The sequence below is a fragment of the Opisthocomus hoazin genome, chromosome 8 (assembly GCF_030867145.1).
Source record: "Opisthocomus hoazin isolate bOpiHoa1 chromosome 8, bOpiHoa1.hap1, whole genome shotgun sequence".
Lineage (NCBI taxonomy): Eukaryota > Metazoa > Chordata > Aves > Opisthocomiformes > Opisthocomidae > Opisthocomus > Opisthocomus hoazin.
The window spans coordinates 24,648,684-24,663,571 of record NC_134421.1 but is presented as its reverse complement, the minus strand read 5'-3'; the positions used below and the strand labels follow the sequence as shown (position 1 = coordinate 24,663,571).

At 37.8% G+C, this 14,888-nt stretch overlaps 1 protein-coding gene across 3 annotated transcripts in view; it reads right to left on the bottom strand.

Moving 5' to 3' along the window:
* Positions 1 to 14,888, bottom strand: part of POC1B (POC1 centriolar protein B) — a 56,178-nt gene that overhangs the window by 24,973 nt on the left and 16,317 nt on the right. For 2 of the 3 annotated variants that reach the window (XM_075428088.1, XM_075428090.1), the window contains 2 exons: positions 14,481 to 14,633; positions 5,739 to 5,825 (listed from right to left, as the gene is read on the bottom strand). In XM_075428088.1, coding sequence (XP_075284203.1) covers positions 5,739 to 5,825; positions 14,481 to 14,633 — 240 coding nt within the window. The remainder of the gene's footprint in view (positions 1 to 5,738; positions 5,826 to 14,480; positions 14,634 to 14,888) is intronic. The other variant, XM_075428089.1, reaches the window with a different exon arrangement.

The following is a 14,888-nucleotide window of genomic DNA, read 5'->3' as shown; positions in this document are numbered from 1 at the left end:
GCAATGATCAGAGTTTGAGTGAAAGGCTAAATGTCCGAAATCCCAAGAAAACTTGGTATCTATGAACTACAGAAAGCTGTTGTGCTTTCATATTAACTATAACAAGCAGTAAGGGCAATCACTGTGCACAGGGAAGTGTGTCCGTCTGAACATGAGGAGGAACTTCTTCCCTCTGAGGGTGACGGAGCACTGGAACAGGCTGCCCAGGGAGGTTGTGGAGTCTCCTTCTCTGGAGATATTCAAGACCCGCCTGGACAAGATCCTGTGCGGCCTGCTGTAGGTGACCCTGCTTCGGCAGGGGGGTTGGACTAGATGACCCACAGAGGTCCCTTCCAACCCCTACTATTCTGTGATTCTGTGATTCTGTGAAGTGCCATATAAGCTTTGCTCTACTGGCTGTTCCCTTCTGAACCGGACTTGGGCCCCAGAGGAGATGATCTATCTACAAAATTGCTATTCTTTCCTTTCTTCCTTTTCCCCTCCCCTTAACCTTACTGAAGACAGTTAAGTGTTTATTTCCATGTAAGGCTAGAGCCAGGAAAGGATGTAAATCAGAATAAATTTGAAGTTACATGGTAAGGAAAATATGCAGTGTTTTTAGCTTTTAAGATAAAATTTCTTTTGTCAACCTCTTCTACAGATTTCCCCGAAATACACACTGGGGAAGCAACGTGTGCAGGATAAATCGAGAGCACAGACACTTCTACTTTTTGCATTAAGACACCTACTACAAATGCAGTACAGATAAATGAACAATGTCTTACCGTGAAGAATAAAAGTTGCACATGCTCTTATTTGCTTTAACATATTGGGGAGGAGGGAGTGAGGGAGTGCAGGGGAGGCGAATCTCTTTGGTCACTTTCTATTTTAAAACACAGTATGTTCCTTTTGCTCCAAACAGGACCAATTCTGATCTTTCACCTTCCAATAATTAATCCAGTCGTAACTTTGTTCAAGTCATACTATAAATGAACAATAAATATGTGTTGCTTTCAATGTTAACTAGCACTGGAAGAGAAAGAACAGCAAATATCTCTCAGCCAGCGCAGACATTCTGACTTCCAGATTACAGTACACTGCTTCGCTTCCTCCAAATCCTGTTTACATGAGCAAGGTCAAGGGATGGAACATTCGAGAGCCTCTACAGCGATTTCCTGCTGCTGTCAGTAAAAATTAACGGGACATCATCAACTTTCCCTTGTTCTCAACAGCTTATCAGGAACCGGAGGTTAGCAATGTATTGCCTTTACAGACTTGAGAAAGCCCAACCTCCCTCAAAACTAAAGGTAAAAGTCAGAGGATGAAACAGGAGGAAATAGTCCCAAAAGGAAACCAGACTTCCATTTTTTCCTTTTCAATAGTTCAGAAAACAAAGACAATATTAAGCTGCTTGACACACGGAAAAGAAGGGGCGGGAGAGAGGCAGTAATGCTTTCAGAGCCTTCAATGAGACTGAAAGGAGAAAAAACACCACCACCCCCAGTCCCCAAATTTTGACTCCAATTCAATGAACATTTTCAGAGTGTAAAAGGCTAGAACACACCTCATTTTTAATAACTGCAACATATGAAGGCTCTTATAACTGGAAAAGCCAGGGCATTACGCAAATACCAGTTAGTTAAGCCTATATGGCTTGTTTTTATACTGGTTTCAATAACAAAGGAGAACTGAATAACAAATTCAAAGCTATTTTCCCAACAATAATAATACAAAGGAGAATTCTTAATGTTTTTGTAATTATAGTCCAAAAGAAACCAGTTTCACACCGAAGATTACACTGAAGTTTTTCAAATGACAAAATGAACACATTCCCTTCACTAAGTTTATAAAGGAAGCTGCATCAGTGTGAATCTTAGATAAAAACTGGTTTTTCACCTTGTTCAAAAAAGAACACAAGCTGAAAAGATAGGGTGCTTAGAGTTCAGAGAGTTTAATAACTGAAGTAGCAAAATACCTACAAGAACATTCATACCCGCATATTTTGGCTTACTCTTGGAAGCAAGAAAATACAAGTAAATTTAAAAAACCCACATAAGCAGGCATTTTAAGTGTTGAAGCTGTTACGGATTGTTGGCTTTGATGAAGCAACAAATTAAAATTCCTTGAAAAGGAGAAGTGGGAGGAAGAGATAATACCAGTATTTCCTCATACAAATAAAGCTCAAAATATAAATGAACTGCTAAGAAAAAAGCTAAATATATATTTTAAATTCACAATAAAGAATCAAGAGTGTTAAATTTTTTAATAGTTGTTTTTCGTATCTTTTCCAGGAAGACTGCTGTCAAGAATAGATGACAGTGATACTTAGCTGCACCTTAATTATCTGGAGTTGTGTGTCCTGTTTTGGGCTTCTCAATACAAGACAGACATTGACATACTGGAGCAAGTCCAACAGAGGGTAAGCAAGATGGTGAGGGGACTGGAACGCATGATATACAAGAAAAGGCAGAGAACCAGGTTTGCTCAGCCTTAAGAAGGAAGGGTACAGGGAGATGTTACTGCCATCTCAAATAGCTGTGGACATAGAGAATACAGAGCCAGACACTTATTAAATGATGACTGTGATAGTATTAGAGGCAATAGACATGCTGGAACATAGGAAATTCTAGGTATGTATTATGAAAAAGGTGTATTTTCACCGAACACTAGAGCAAGTTGCCCAGAGAGGTGGTGGAATCTCCATCCTTGCGCATCTGAACTGGACAAGGTCTTTAGGAACCTGATCCAAGTTGGCCTTGGTTTAAGCAGAAGGTTAGATGAAATTATTCCAGACATCCCTCTCAACCTATACTGCTCTATCATTTTTATTAACAAATCTTTACAGAAGGGAAGAAAACGAATACCTTTTTGCTCTGCTACAAGTCATCTTAGGGGCAGTAGCAGCGTATTTCCTATGACCAGCAGGACAGGATGCAGTTCTAATACCTGAACAGATTCTCAATAGGGAGAACACTTTCTCCTGTTTCCTGGAGTAGCTTGAAATCTATGGGAGTTTGCCTGCTTGCCACCAGGAATTTTGACAGGCATTCAACAAAACATTATGAGGTTTTGATCAGTCTTCCAATCTCCCTGAAGATATTTCAGAGAGCTTTAGGGAACTCATCACAGATGAGTTCAAAACGCTTCAACATTGTTACTTGTCCCAGAGAAGCTGGTCTTTAAATTCTTGAGACGGTGATCTGAGAAAGGTTGTATCTCTCTTTCAGTAGAAAAATTAAAGTAAGTATGTTCATTAGCTACTTGCAGTGGTCTAGGGATTTCCAAGGTGTCTCGCAAATAACCCTTAGGGCTCTGCTGTGTTACATGCATGATAGATAAAGGCATTGAACAAGAATCCTTAAAGATACATAAGTGCAGAGTGCATTTTTTTCTCTACACATATCAGAAGGGCAGAAGAACTGCTTAAGCTAGAGAAAAACACTTCAAAAAGAATAAGTAGGTAAAGACAGGGCATTTGTAAATTAACCTGGCAACCCGATCAAAGATTGTTAGTCATTTCAACAGTGTTCTTCCAGCAGACATAAGACCAAAAAGCCATACACGGCTTTAAGATGGGTTTTGACAAGTTTTCAGGAAAAAACAGAAAGCGTACAGTGATACTGGTTTTGATAACCAGTAGAAAAAGAGCAACCCAGAAGGGCTGGAATCAGGGAGAGGGATGGGGGAGGAATACAGGTTGGTAACCTCAAGTTAAAGAAGGGTTAAAAAAGTAATACAAAAATAATGCACAAACATAGTGTCATTCAAGTGAGGAAAAACAGTATCAAGAGGAAATCTGGCAGTGAAGGTGAGATGGGAAGAAATCCAGCATCTGTCCTTCCCCCTTTGATTTTTATGAAGAACACATGAAGCCTCAATAGACAGGGCCTCTACATATCAGGGAAATTGAGCCAGTTTCACATGAAAACATCCAAGTCACTGAGATTCAGAACCTTTCAGAAACAAGACACAGAGACCGGATGGCTGGCCTTATTAATAAACAGGTGATAATTCCACAAACAACAGAAGCTGGTAATGAGGAAGACAGACACTGGACAGGACGATGACACTAAAAGACGAGTTAACATTAGAAAGTAGGGAGGACCAGATAGACTAGCAAAGTTGGGCAAAATGTTATTTACTACAGCAGACAAAGGATGTTAGTGGTAGAGAAAGTGTGCAAGTGGTTTCTGGATTTGTGTCAATAGTGGTGTGATGGACAGAGCACCTGTCCTTAAGGCTGTAGTCTGAGTAACAAGGATACAGAAGTGTTGCTAGACGGAAAAAAGATGCAGATGGTGAATGTTCAGATGCAGAAAGGTGAGAATCAATGGTGAACAGGAGATCAAGATAATGGAAAAAAAAGTACTGGTTACTGACAGTCAAAAGGTATCAATTTTGAAGCAACATTTTTGTAATGAAGACTATAAAGCCAGCCAGTCAACAATCAAATGGATGCTGTCTCTGGTGGGTCAACTTATTCTTACTATGAGTTCTGGGCATAAAGTTTTATAAACTGCTCTCATATCAAAAGCATTGATGAAGGACATTAAATGATTGACAGATGTATAGGTATGTAACAAAGAATTACAGTGTAACCATACATTTGAATTCTGTGATCAGTATCAGGATTAGGAAGTAATGAACACAGAGTATTTTAAAGTGATAGGTAGCCAATAAATCATATCCTCCACAATCCACTGTCAAGCCTACTGAAGAGATTTCTGTTAGTCTGCCAACTACTTTTGACAGAAGTTATCTTAAAGAACCATATTTCCATTGTGAAAACACGACAACTGCTAGCCTTTAAAATATATGAAATCATCATCTCTGAAGTAAAAGTTATTCTATGATTGTTTGTTTTGAAGAAAAGGTTTCTCTTAGACAACAACCTCTGTATCATGATCTTCAACAAATGATTGTAAAGAATTTTATAAAGTACCTTCACAACATACCTTTTCATAAAGCATTCATGACAAAGTAGAACAGCAGAAACTACACCTGCTGCCTAATTCGTATGTACTAACCCTTCAGCCACACAAACTCTTGTTATAGTAATTAAAACTGCTCAAGATACCATTTATGCCTTCACAGGAACAGATTCAGAGCTAAAAGAGAAATTCTCATTTTAACCTAAATCTAGAACAGTACGTCTTTTAGATTTCTACCAGGAGAGCATATTTCTCCTCCCACGGAACTACCATTAAAACATTGCCTTCCTTTCCTCCCACATGCCATACCAATGTCATATGAAAAGCTAACACTAGAAGGATCTAATCCTATGAATCTGTCTTAAAATGTGTTACTTTTTTTTCCTCCTAGAGAACTACTAGATGCCTTAAAAGGAGAAAAAAAAAATCATCACTTTTGGAATTTTATCAATCAGGCAACTATTATTTAGGTTTCCCATAATTTTCAGATAAAGACAGAGTTACAGAAAGTGTTTAAGAATAAGCCACAAATTATAACAGTAATATTTAGATATAATTAGCATGGGCTCATAGTAGAATTTCTGCTTAGCATATAGGTAAAATTACTAGTAAAGCGTAAAAGCTTTGCTATTACACCATCTTCTGGTTAGCCTTGGGAACTGTGAAAGAAAGGTTGAGAAGGTAGGATATTGAGTTCTGAGCAGCTGACAACTGTTAAAAAAATACAATTCATTCATACAGACAGAAAGAGCACATTTCTGATGTTATTTTAAGCTATACCTTAGGTTATTTTTCTCCTTTCTTTTTCCCTCTCAGAAGGCAACTTACCCAAGTATTGAAAGATGAAGAGGAACTAATCTCTATGACAGGTGGGTCAAGTGTTTGTGTATTAGTCACATCAAAGGTAGGGTTGACCTGTTGAAAATTAATTATATTATTATTATTTCAGCACCAGCAGAGAAAGGGAAATAAGACTGAAGGGAAAAGGACCACTTGCTATGTTAAGGCACCACTACTCACTAAAGACTGGAAACCGGCTTTAAAGTTTGTAAAAATAAAGGTAAGATGTTACCCTCTGTGTAAAATGCAATCATATAATACAGAAAAAGAATCCAGATGCGCGTTAATTACAGAAATACAATTTATACTTCATAAACACCCATCACCCAAAACTAAGTTTGGGGATTCCTACCACAGGAGGTGCAAATATAAAGAAGTTCAGCTGTATAACAAATCAATAAAAAGGAAGTTACAAATACTAGTTTGAAATGGATTTACTAAGACAGCTAACTCAAAACCTGCCCAAGGCTGAAGCCATGCAATTAACAGAGTGGCCAGTGATGCTGCTGAACAGTAGGAAGCATTCAAACAACTTCCCAACTCTGTCACTTGCAGGTGCTTTTGAAAGTTTTTGCATGTGCACAACAGCTATAAAAGCTCCTGAAAGTCACCTTTGAGTTTTACTTTCCAGCATCAGTCACTTGTGGGTGCAGTCGCAGGCCATCTTTCCTATTCCTCCTTCCACCAGGGTAATTGTCCCTGGCAGAAGTGGTGTATTGCTCTTGGTAACTTTGGACTTGAGAGCTGCCTTCTAGCAGTGATGCTCAATCAGTTTGTTACAGTCCAAAGACAGCAGTAGCCCTCCACTTGTGGAGGTTTCCATATACAACTCTGATGGACCCCGTTTTTTATGTTACACTGGTTCGCTGCCTGTTGTAGTTTACTCAGGGCACATCCTCACCCGCAGTCTCATACCACAGCTTGTAAGTCCCACTCCCACTCAGTCTGAGCTAGGATCAATGTGGTTGCACACGCTCTGGTTCAGCAATGCATAGGAAGGCATGCGCCAAGCTAGTCCCTAAGCCCGAGCTGCCTTACTGACATGGGAATATCACTAGCAACAAAGCTGAAAGTGAGCACACATTTAGCAGCCCAGATCGATCAGTCCCCAACTCACACTGAAGTTCTTCATGTTACCTATCACAACCAAACAGCCAGACTGTCGACATGATTGCTTCTTACGTGTCAATTCTGACTGTCAAGGTAACTTGAAAAACACTGTTGTGGAAATCAGGTAGAAGGTAACACTGAATTCTGTGATAACTTCACTGGCCAAACACAAACAATGCTGTTCCTAAAACCACAAGAAAAACTGCTTTATACCGGGATAATGTCAGAGGCTGACTGATCAGATATGTCATCACAACACCTGTGATTTTGATGTCTTAATACCACAGTTGGATCACTCACTTATCGTGGTTACATGGGTTATTCTGTAACTTTAGCAATATTTTGCTAATGTCCTTTCCTGAAAGTGAAGTACAAAGAAAATATAAAATATAAGAGAATATAAAGTTCAGGAAAGCTGCTGCTTTTATCTATCTTAGTGTTTCACCTAAGGATCACACTATCGTCCCCATGAAAATCTGTGTGCGTATTTTTCCTACCATTGTATTATCTATAGGTGTGTCACAGTCCAATACATTTGCCCTCCCTGTGATGTATAGAAGTACTGTTCTTATTTTATGAACTGACAAGATTCACAGAAAGACTAGATGACTTTCAAATCACCAAGAAGTCCTGTGTAGTAAAGAGAAATGAACTTTTTATCAGTAATCCAACAACAGCCTTATAAGAGACACTATCAGTTCCAACCATCTTACTTGAAAGTGGAAAAACCATAAAGAAAAATCCCCTAACGCACACTTGCCTAGTGACAGGGTTATATTTCAGTTGCTGAAAGTTCATTAGATACAGGGGTCATTTTATTTTGCCTTTTCAAGGAGAAAGGGCCTACCATTTCACCTGAAGACTGTCAAAACTCTGGCTCAGCCAGACTGCTCTTTCAGTAACAGCTTCAGTACTATTTGCACAAGCAAAAATCCCTGATGCTAGGGTCCATACATTGGCATATGGAATTTTAGGTCAGAGATCCATTTGTTAAGTAGCTAGAACTGAGATCATAAAACTGGAATTACCAGCCAAGGAAGGCAGGCAACAGCATCTTGTACTGCCTGAAGCCTTTTCATTCAGTTCATTTGGTTTTTCATAACTTACATGCAGAAATTTCGGTTAAAATTAACAGAAGTAAGATCTTCCTTTGTAAATGTGGGGGGTGGGGGATGAAGAAGATGAACAAAGAAGGTAAAAAGACATTTAAATACAGATGTTACCTGTTCAGTCAAGCTGAAAGTGATCCTCACACTTTGCAGCAGTTACAAATCACAGATGACAAGACTTCCTTCAGGAAAGATTTTAATTCTATTCTTAAGCTAGTTCAAGCTAGTTCACCTTTCTGACCAGCAGTGCTTAGCTTTTTCTTGGATTCAGTTTCAACATGCCATTCTTCATGCATGAGCTCATTTTTATAGGTATTCTGTCACTTAATTCAGATCATAGTTGCATCAATCGAGAACGAGCTACCCACAGACAATCAGGAAAACCTATCCTCTACAGAGCCATCAGAGCTGATAACTTATAATTCTCCTTCAATTTGTAGATGTTAGGATCAAGTCTTGCTTTCTTCCAATTTTGTCAAATAGACTTGGAAGAAAGAAAGGGAAAAAGGAGAACCAAAACCAGATAACATGGTCTAAGTAGTAACTTTTACATTTATCTCAAAGTTCTACCATTTTAACTGGACTTCTCCTTTAATTGCTTTTCTACAGAAATCTGATTAGTCTCCGCTGCATATAGTATTGCTTACCACTATCAGAGTTAAGGTGAGGAAGCAGGGAACTGCAAATTTTTCTCACCCCACCATGCATACCCTGTCTTTTTAGATTAAACAGACAGCTGTCCTAAAGAACGTATATTTGTTTAGCACCCAGCATAACTATCATAAATATAATTAACACATTATCGGAGTGTCAATCATCCTACGAGCAGCTAAGCCTAAAGTCTTTTTCTGACATGCATCATTCAGGCACTGAAAAGAGGACAATGCACCTGCAGGACTCTACAGATGAGGAACAGCAGGTGCCTATCACCTATCTACACTCTAATGTAGAGGACCTACTGTGGTATTACTAATAGCTCTTGAAACATCTTCTCTAATACCTCCTTGTCATATACATCAAATATTGAAGAATGAATTAAATGCTTTTCTTGCTATGAGGTTGCTAAATAAATACATGGTGTGATTAAGTTAAGAAAATGTGCTTTTTATGTGGAAATGTCACATCCTGGAGCTGGAATGAAAGTCTCCTCTGCATATAGCTCTGCTTACTGCTTTATCAGAGCTAAGGGGAGGATGTGGGCATTGCAAACACTGACTTGGGCTGCAGGAACTGTCATAGACCATATTAAAAGATATACCTCTATATAGAGTTATACAAAATTGTTAAGCATCAAGTCAGAAGTAGCAAAGTGCCTAAAGAAAAGAGCACAAAACCATGAAGGTTGTAGCTAAACCCTTCTTGAAAATATTCGTGTTTAATATTGCACTAAAATTAATGAGGTAATGGACTGAAGCTAAGTGTAAGAGTTTTAAATGACTTGACATTGCCTGACAAGGTGATGTAGTTAGCTGTCAAATAATATCACCAAACATATCTGAAAAAAACAGAACACCAAAAAGCAAGGTAGAGAGAACTGTCATGTATTAAAGGTTTTCAAAAACCCTCTCCCAAAGCTTTCTTTTAATTATCTGGTAAACTGATACATAAGTATTTTCATTAACTTCTTCCAATACGATGATACAATTATCCCATTTTGATCCATAGCACAAGAAAATATATTTGAAGGAAGGTTTCTACAGAACATTTCATGTAAGGATTTACAGATTGCTAAAGACTGAAGTGGAGAAAACCCAAAATATATTATTTCAGGAAAGTGAGAGGCGGGAATTAGGATGACTGCTTAGGACAGAGAACTAGGGAAGGAACAAAAGAAGCAGGCCAAACTAAGCATGTGATTCACAGCCATAAGCTTTAAGTAAATGATTATGCCTCTGCAGCTATCCCTCTGCTGATTTTAATAAAATACATCCAATCTAAAAAAAAATCCCACACTTCACTTTATTTTTATAATGCTTTTCATACGACATTAGTGTTATATCAAAATACTAAAAATTAATAAAATTAAAAGAAATTTTAAACGACTCGCACAAAGTATTTCCTACGATATTGAAGCAGCTAGCTGTGAAATAGTCTCTCCAAACATACCAAGAGAAATTCAGCTTTTAATTTGATTAAACACTGTTCTTTGTGCTAGACTGGAGCCCTCAAGTCAAGCAAGCCATATATTCTTATTTCTACTGCCACCTAGCATGTATTTGGATTTCCTTTATCTAAGAAAATATTTACAACGGAAACTACACTGAAAATTTTAAGATGACGCTAAATCAACAAACAGTAGCTTTCCATGCTCAAGATATAAACTCTACACATCTTAATATGTTCAAACATCAATGCTATGTTTTTAAAGGAAACTGTTCTTCCTGTCGTCCATCCGCTTTAAAGAGGTCTCTGGTATAGGAAAGATTAATTACGTATAAACATAGGAAAAACTTAGAAATACTACTGTCACCAAGTGGAATGCATTTCTTTCCGTATATTGCACCAAAACTGCATTACTGTTTAAACACATTCTTTTAAAATATCTCCAAAAGGTTCTTATTTCACAGAGAGAAAATGACTGGGATTTATCTCAGCTAAATTTAGACATACTGCTAAAAACCTGTATTTGAGCTGGTCACCCAAGATTACCTCTATGGTTAATGGAAAAAAGTAGGCGCCTTCAGAGAACAAGCAATTTACTTACGTTTCCTAGTTGTCTGAATAATTGTAATGATTATAAGCTTTAGACCTCTACTTGTTTGAATATTTAAGAATAACATTGATCAGTGAGGCTGCAGAACAGTTGTAAAGATTTAAGTCAAGAACATGAAAATCAACACTGTGTTAAAATTCAGGCTACTGCTGGTCTGAAAGGAGGGGATACAGATAAAGAATTTCTTGTAAAATTTAATTACACTTCAAAAAGCAGGCAGGATGAGAGAAAAAACTAGAAAAGGTATCTTAAACATTACTGGCTCTGTGTATACCTTTGAAGAGTAAATAAGGAAAAGTTCTGAGAAAAGGTGAAAGTACGCTTATGCTTCACATTTCAGTCGCTATCCTGAAGGCAAAATACCAGGTGATAACTGCAATTCTTAATGCCTTTGTGCAAGCTGTTTTGTTCAAAACGGCATTTCCAACTGGTGATGAGTGAAAACACTACAACTGCCTCTCTGAAACCAGCTGAATAAATTCTGAGCAAAGCCAGCTTCATTATGTGTGTATTATTTTCCCAGAATCAAGTTCTGAAATAGCAGGGACCTTGCCACAGTGAGGCAAGCAGGGACACAGAAGCAACAACTATCCAAAAGCAGTAAGAAACCTGGAGAGACATGAAACATTAGGAATTAAAAAAGCACAGACAGAATTACTTCCCTCAAGTTTTACATGTACATCTGTTGAACTTTGTGTTCTACCACTTTGAATTTTATCCTGAGGCAATCCATCTTCATTCCTGCTATAGACGTGACTAAACTTCACCAGCTCAGCATAACTCAGGGCCATGTATTATAACACATCTCAAGTGTCTAGATGACATCGTATTGGCTTGTAGCAAGCCTTAAAAGGTCATCTAGACTTTTAAATATCCCATATTTGAACTGCCTCCTGTAACTCTTGCATATGTTACCAAGCCTCTTAAAATACTGTTACTTCAGTTTAATTAAGATAAATCATCCTCGTGAAAAAGAAAATAAACAGAAAGCAAGGAGTTCTGCATTTTATCTGAGGTACAGATGAGATACTAGGGAAAACTGTGTCATTACAATTGCTGCACTCCAACGGAAGAGATCACCCAGAGAGACGGGGGGGAATCTCCACCCTTGTTCAAGGCACCCCTCACTAGACACACCCACGGCTATCTTGGTGTACCATTGGCAACAAGACCAGATGACCTCCAAAAGCTCCCTCTGACATGTCGGCGTTTCAGTTCCTCCTTTCCCTGGTATATTAGAAATATGATTAGCCATAGAAAGATGAAGGTGGTATTGTAGTGGAACTGCCTAGTGCTAAAATTCTCTCTATTGCATGTTGCTTAGAAAGAGGTAGGGATGTTAAAAGAAAAAAAAAGTATGTTTTAAGTGAAGAGGGACAAAAATTTTTCTCATTTTTTTGTTCTCCAAGGTACAGCATAGCACAGTGGGGCTAGAAACACTGCTTTTTTTCAGTTAAAGGAAGAAATACTTAAGAAGATGGAACACGGAAAAATTTCAAGCATAGTTAGCGCCACTAAAGCATGTTACTGCTGGTAGTAACCTGATACTAGTTTTGTCTAGATAAGTTATATCTCTGTCCAGATGGCGAGGTCTGTTCTTTCGTGCCACAACAAAACCCCCCATAATTTTTGTTGGGACAGACAAGAGGGGCAGTAAAAAATAGGAAAAGACAGACAGAGCAACAAAAATTTGCTACCTTCACTTTAACACTCTCTAAACTATTATATTATTACATTAATTCTAAAAATAAGCTGCAAAGGAGATCCTCCTAATCATTATTATATTAAATTTACAAATATAAAAATATAGTAGTTACAGTAGTTACAGTAATATCAGTTTTGTTGAAAATATCAGACACTGTTCTGTCTCAAAGAACGTAACATACTTCATGTTCATTTAAGTGCAAGATATTCTACAGATAACATCATATTAATAGAATAAACACAGCAACCTTACTCTTAAAATCCTGAAATCAGGCCAGAAAATATACCACAAGAGTCCAAAACTGCTACAAACAACAAAGCCATAAGGCCCATTCACTCTTAGGGAGCAGCCACCCCAGAAGCCTATAAGCTATAAATGTTACTGGCATGGAGAAATGCAGGTATTAGGTTAAGTGAAATCTGTCAAAGGTAACTGATAAATAATTTCTTGACATTCAACTATCAAATCGGTAATGAGGTACTTCCTAGCCTTAGTTTAACTTCAGCCCGAACGCCTTAATACTTTAGCACAGCTTTTCAATTACCTGGGACCGGGGACAAAAAAATAAAAAATTCTGGAAAATTGCTTTAGAGAATTTTCATATCTTTGCCAGGCATCTGAGCAGCAGAGGTCTGGAAAAATTGACCTGAAAAGAAAGCAACCGAACCCTGCAGCTACAAGCTACTGTGTTTGTTTAACATGTGCTATAACTGGATGCGATTTGACTGTGTCTTGAAGCAAGCTGTTGATGCAGCTAGAGTGGTTTAAATTTTCTGGAAAATACTGTGATTGAGTTTGCTCCAGCACTGACCGCCTATACTGAAGGCTGCTACTGGTAAAATTAACTTCATACATTGACCTTACAGTGAATATGACAGTCTGGCAAAGAAGTTTGCTTACGAACCTTGTCATACATGCAGTTGTCCTGTTCTTGTTCTGACCAAAATACTAAGCATTAGAAAGCTTCACATCCAACTTGACAACAGAACTAGACACATAAGAAGACTTTGTGATAGATTCCATCAGGGTTCCCCTCCTCCACCAAAATATTCCCAATCTTTATACTACTTGCACTGCACACATACACAGAAAGCAGCTCAATATCCTCAAAGCTCAATGTTTTAAAAATCTAAGCAGGAAACAAATGCCACAGCAGCAGTATCTGCATTTCATACAAACAAAAAAAGGTAATAGTGCATTTCTGTAGTACTCTATTAGTATATGACAGCAACCAAAAAGTTCCTAGATTTGTATCAGATACAGTTCTTGGACATTAGAGGCACTTGGAGAATATCAAAGAAGAGATAAAAGTACAGGTAATCACCATGCAGAACCTAGTCAGATCTACCAAAGACAGTCATAAATATATCCCCGAGTTTTTAGCATAAACAATGGTCTTGTCTCAGGCATAGTACTGTTTACCTATTTAGCATAGCTTTCAGACAACCCAGCAAACACAGCATTGTCCAAATACTGCCACAGAATATTTGACATTTCACTTTTGTTCCCTAATTCCCAATATTCCCAAGGGTTGCTGGTAGAAGGTTTGACAGTAAAGTAGCTGAAGAGGAACTCGGACTACATAGTGACATAAAACACACTACCAGCCTAGAAAGGCTTCCTAAACTTTTAGATAGATATGAAGATCTTCTCATAATACCTGAAGGTCTTCGAAAGAGGGACAACTTGTGACAATCAAGTATTTGACTTTCAGTAATGATCCCACCTTGTTCTGCTTATAATGATACATTTTGAATAGTATCCTAAAGCTCACTGCAGACTCAGATATCTTCTGCAACAGTTGCCATGTTACTTCAGAAACCAGATTATCGCCTATGCTTTGTTCAAACCAAGTGTAGAGTACAGACTCACACAAGCAGCATGAGACGAACTCACCAGGATAAATCCGACAGCATCAGCTAGCCTAGTAACCTTCATGTGGATTCATAGGTATTATACATAACAAAATTCCAAAGCATTATACATACAAAAAGTTCTCTGGTAAATAGAGAACACATTTAACTATAAATACTAGACAGATAGCGTTTACAAAAGCTTCTGGTTTCCTTTATTAGATTACTTATCACACTCACCTCAACTGACTCAAGTTTTTCATCATGGAGATGAGGTGACCTTGGGTAAATATCAAGAAGATGAGGAGGATCATCAATATGTGTTCTTCTAATATGGTGTTTAAGAACTTCTTTATAATCAGATGAATCAAAGTTGGTTTTCCACAGTAATACCTGTAAGAAGCCATCATATCAGTAACTACTTGAAGCCTGTCCACTTTGACAACCATTAAAAGTATTTTTCAGAAATTAATAAGCTATACACAAGCAGCACAAATCACAGATCTGTTCACAGAAATTCCAAGCAGACTATATAATATTTTTAATATATTGCTAAGTAGCTACATTGTTACAAATTCATTTCATGTTCAACAACTTCCATGACTCTTGAGTGGAAGACCCTAAATATGTACTAGGATACATAATGCA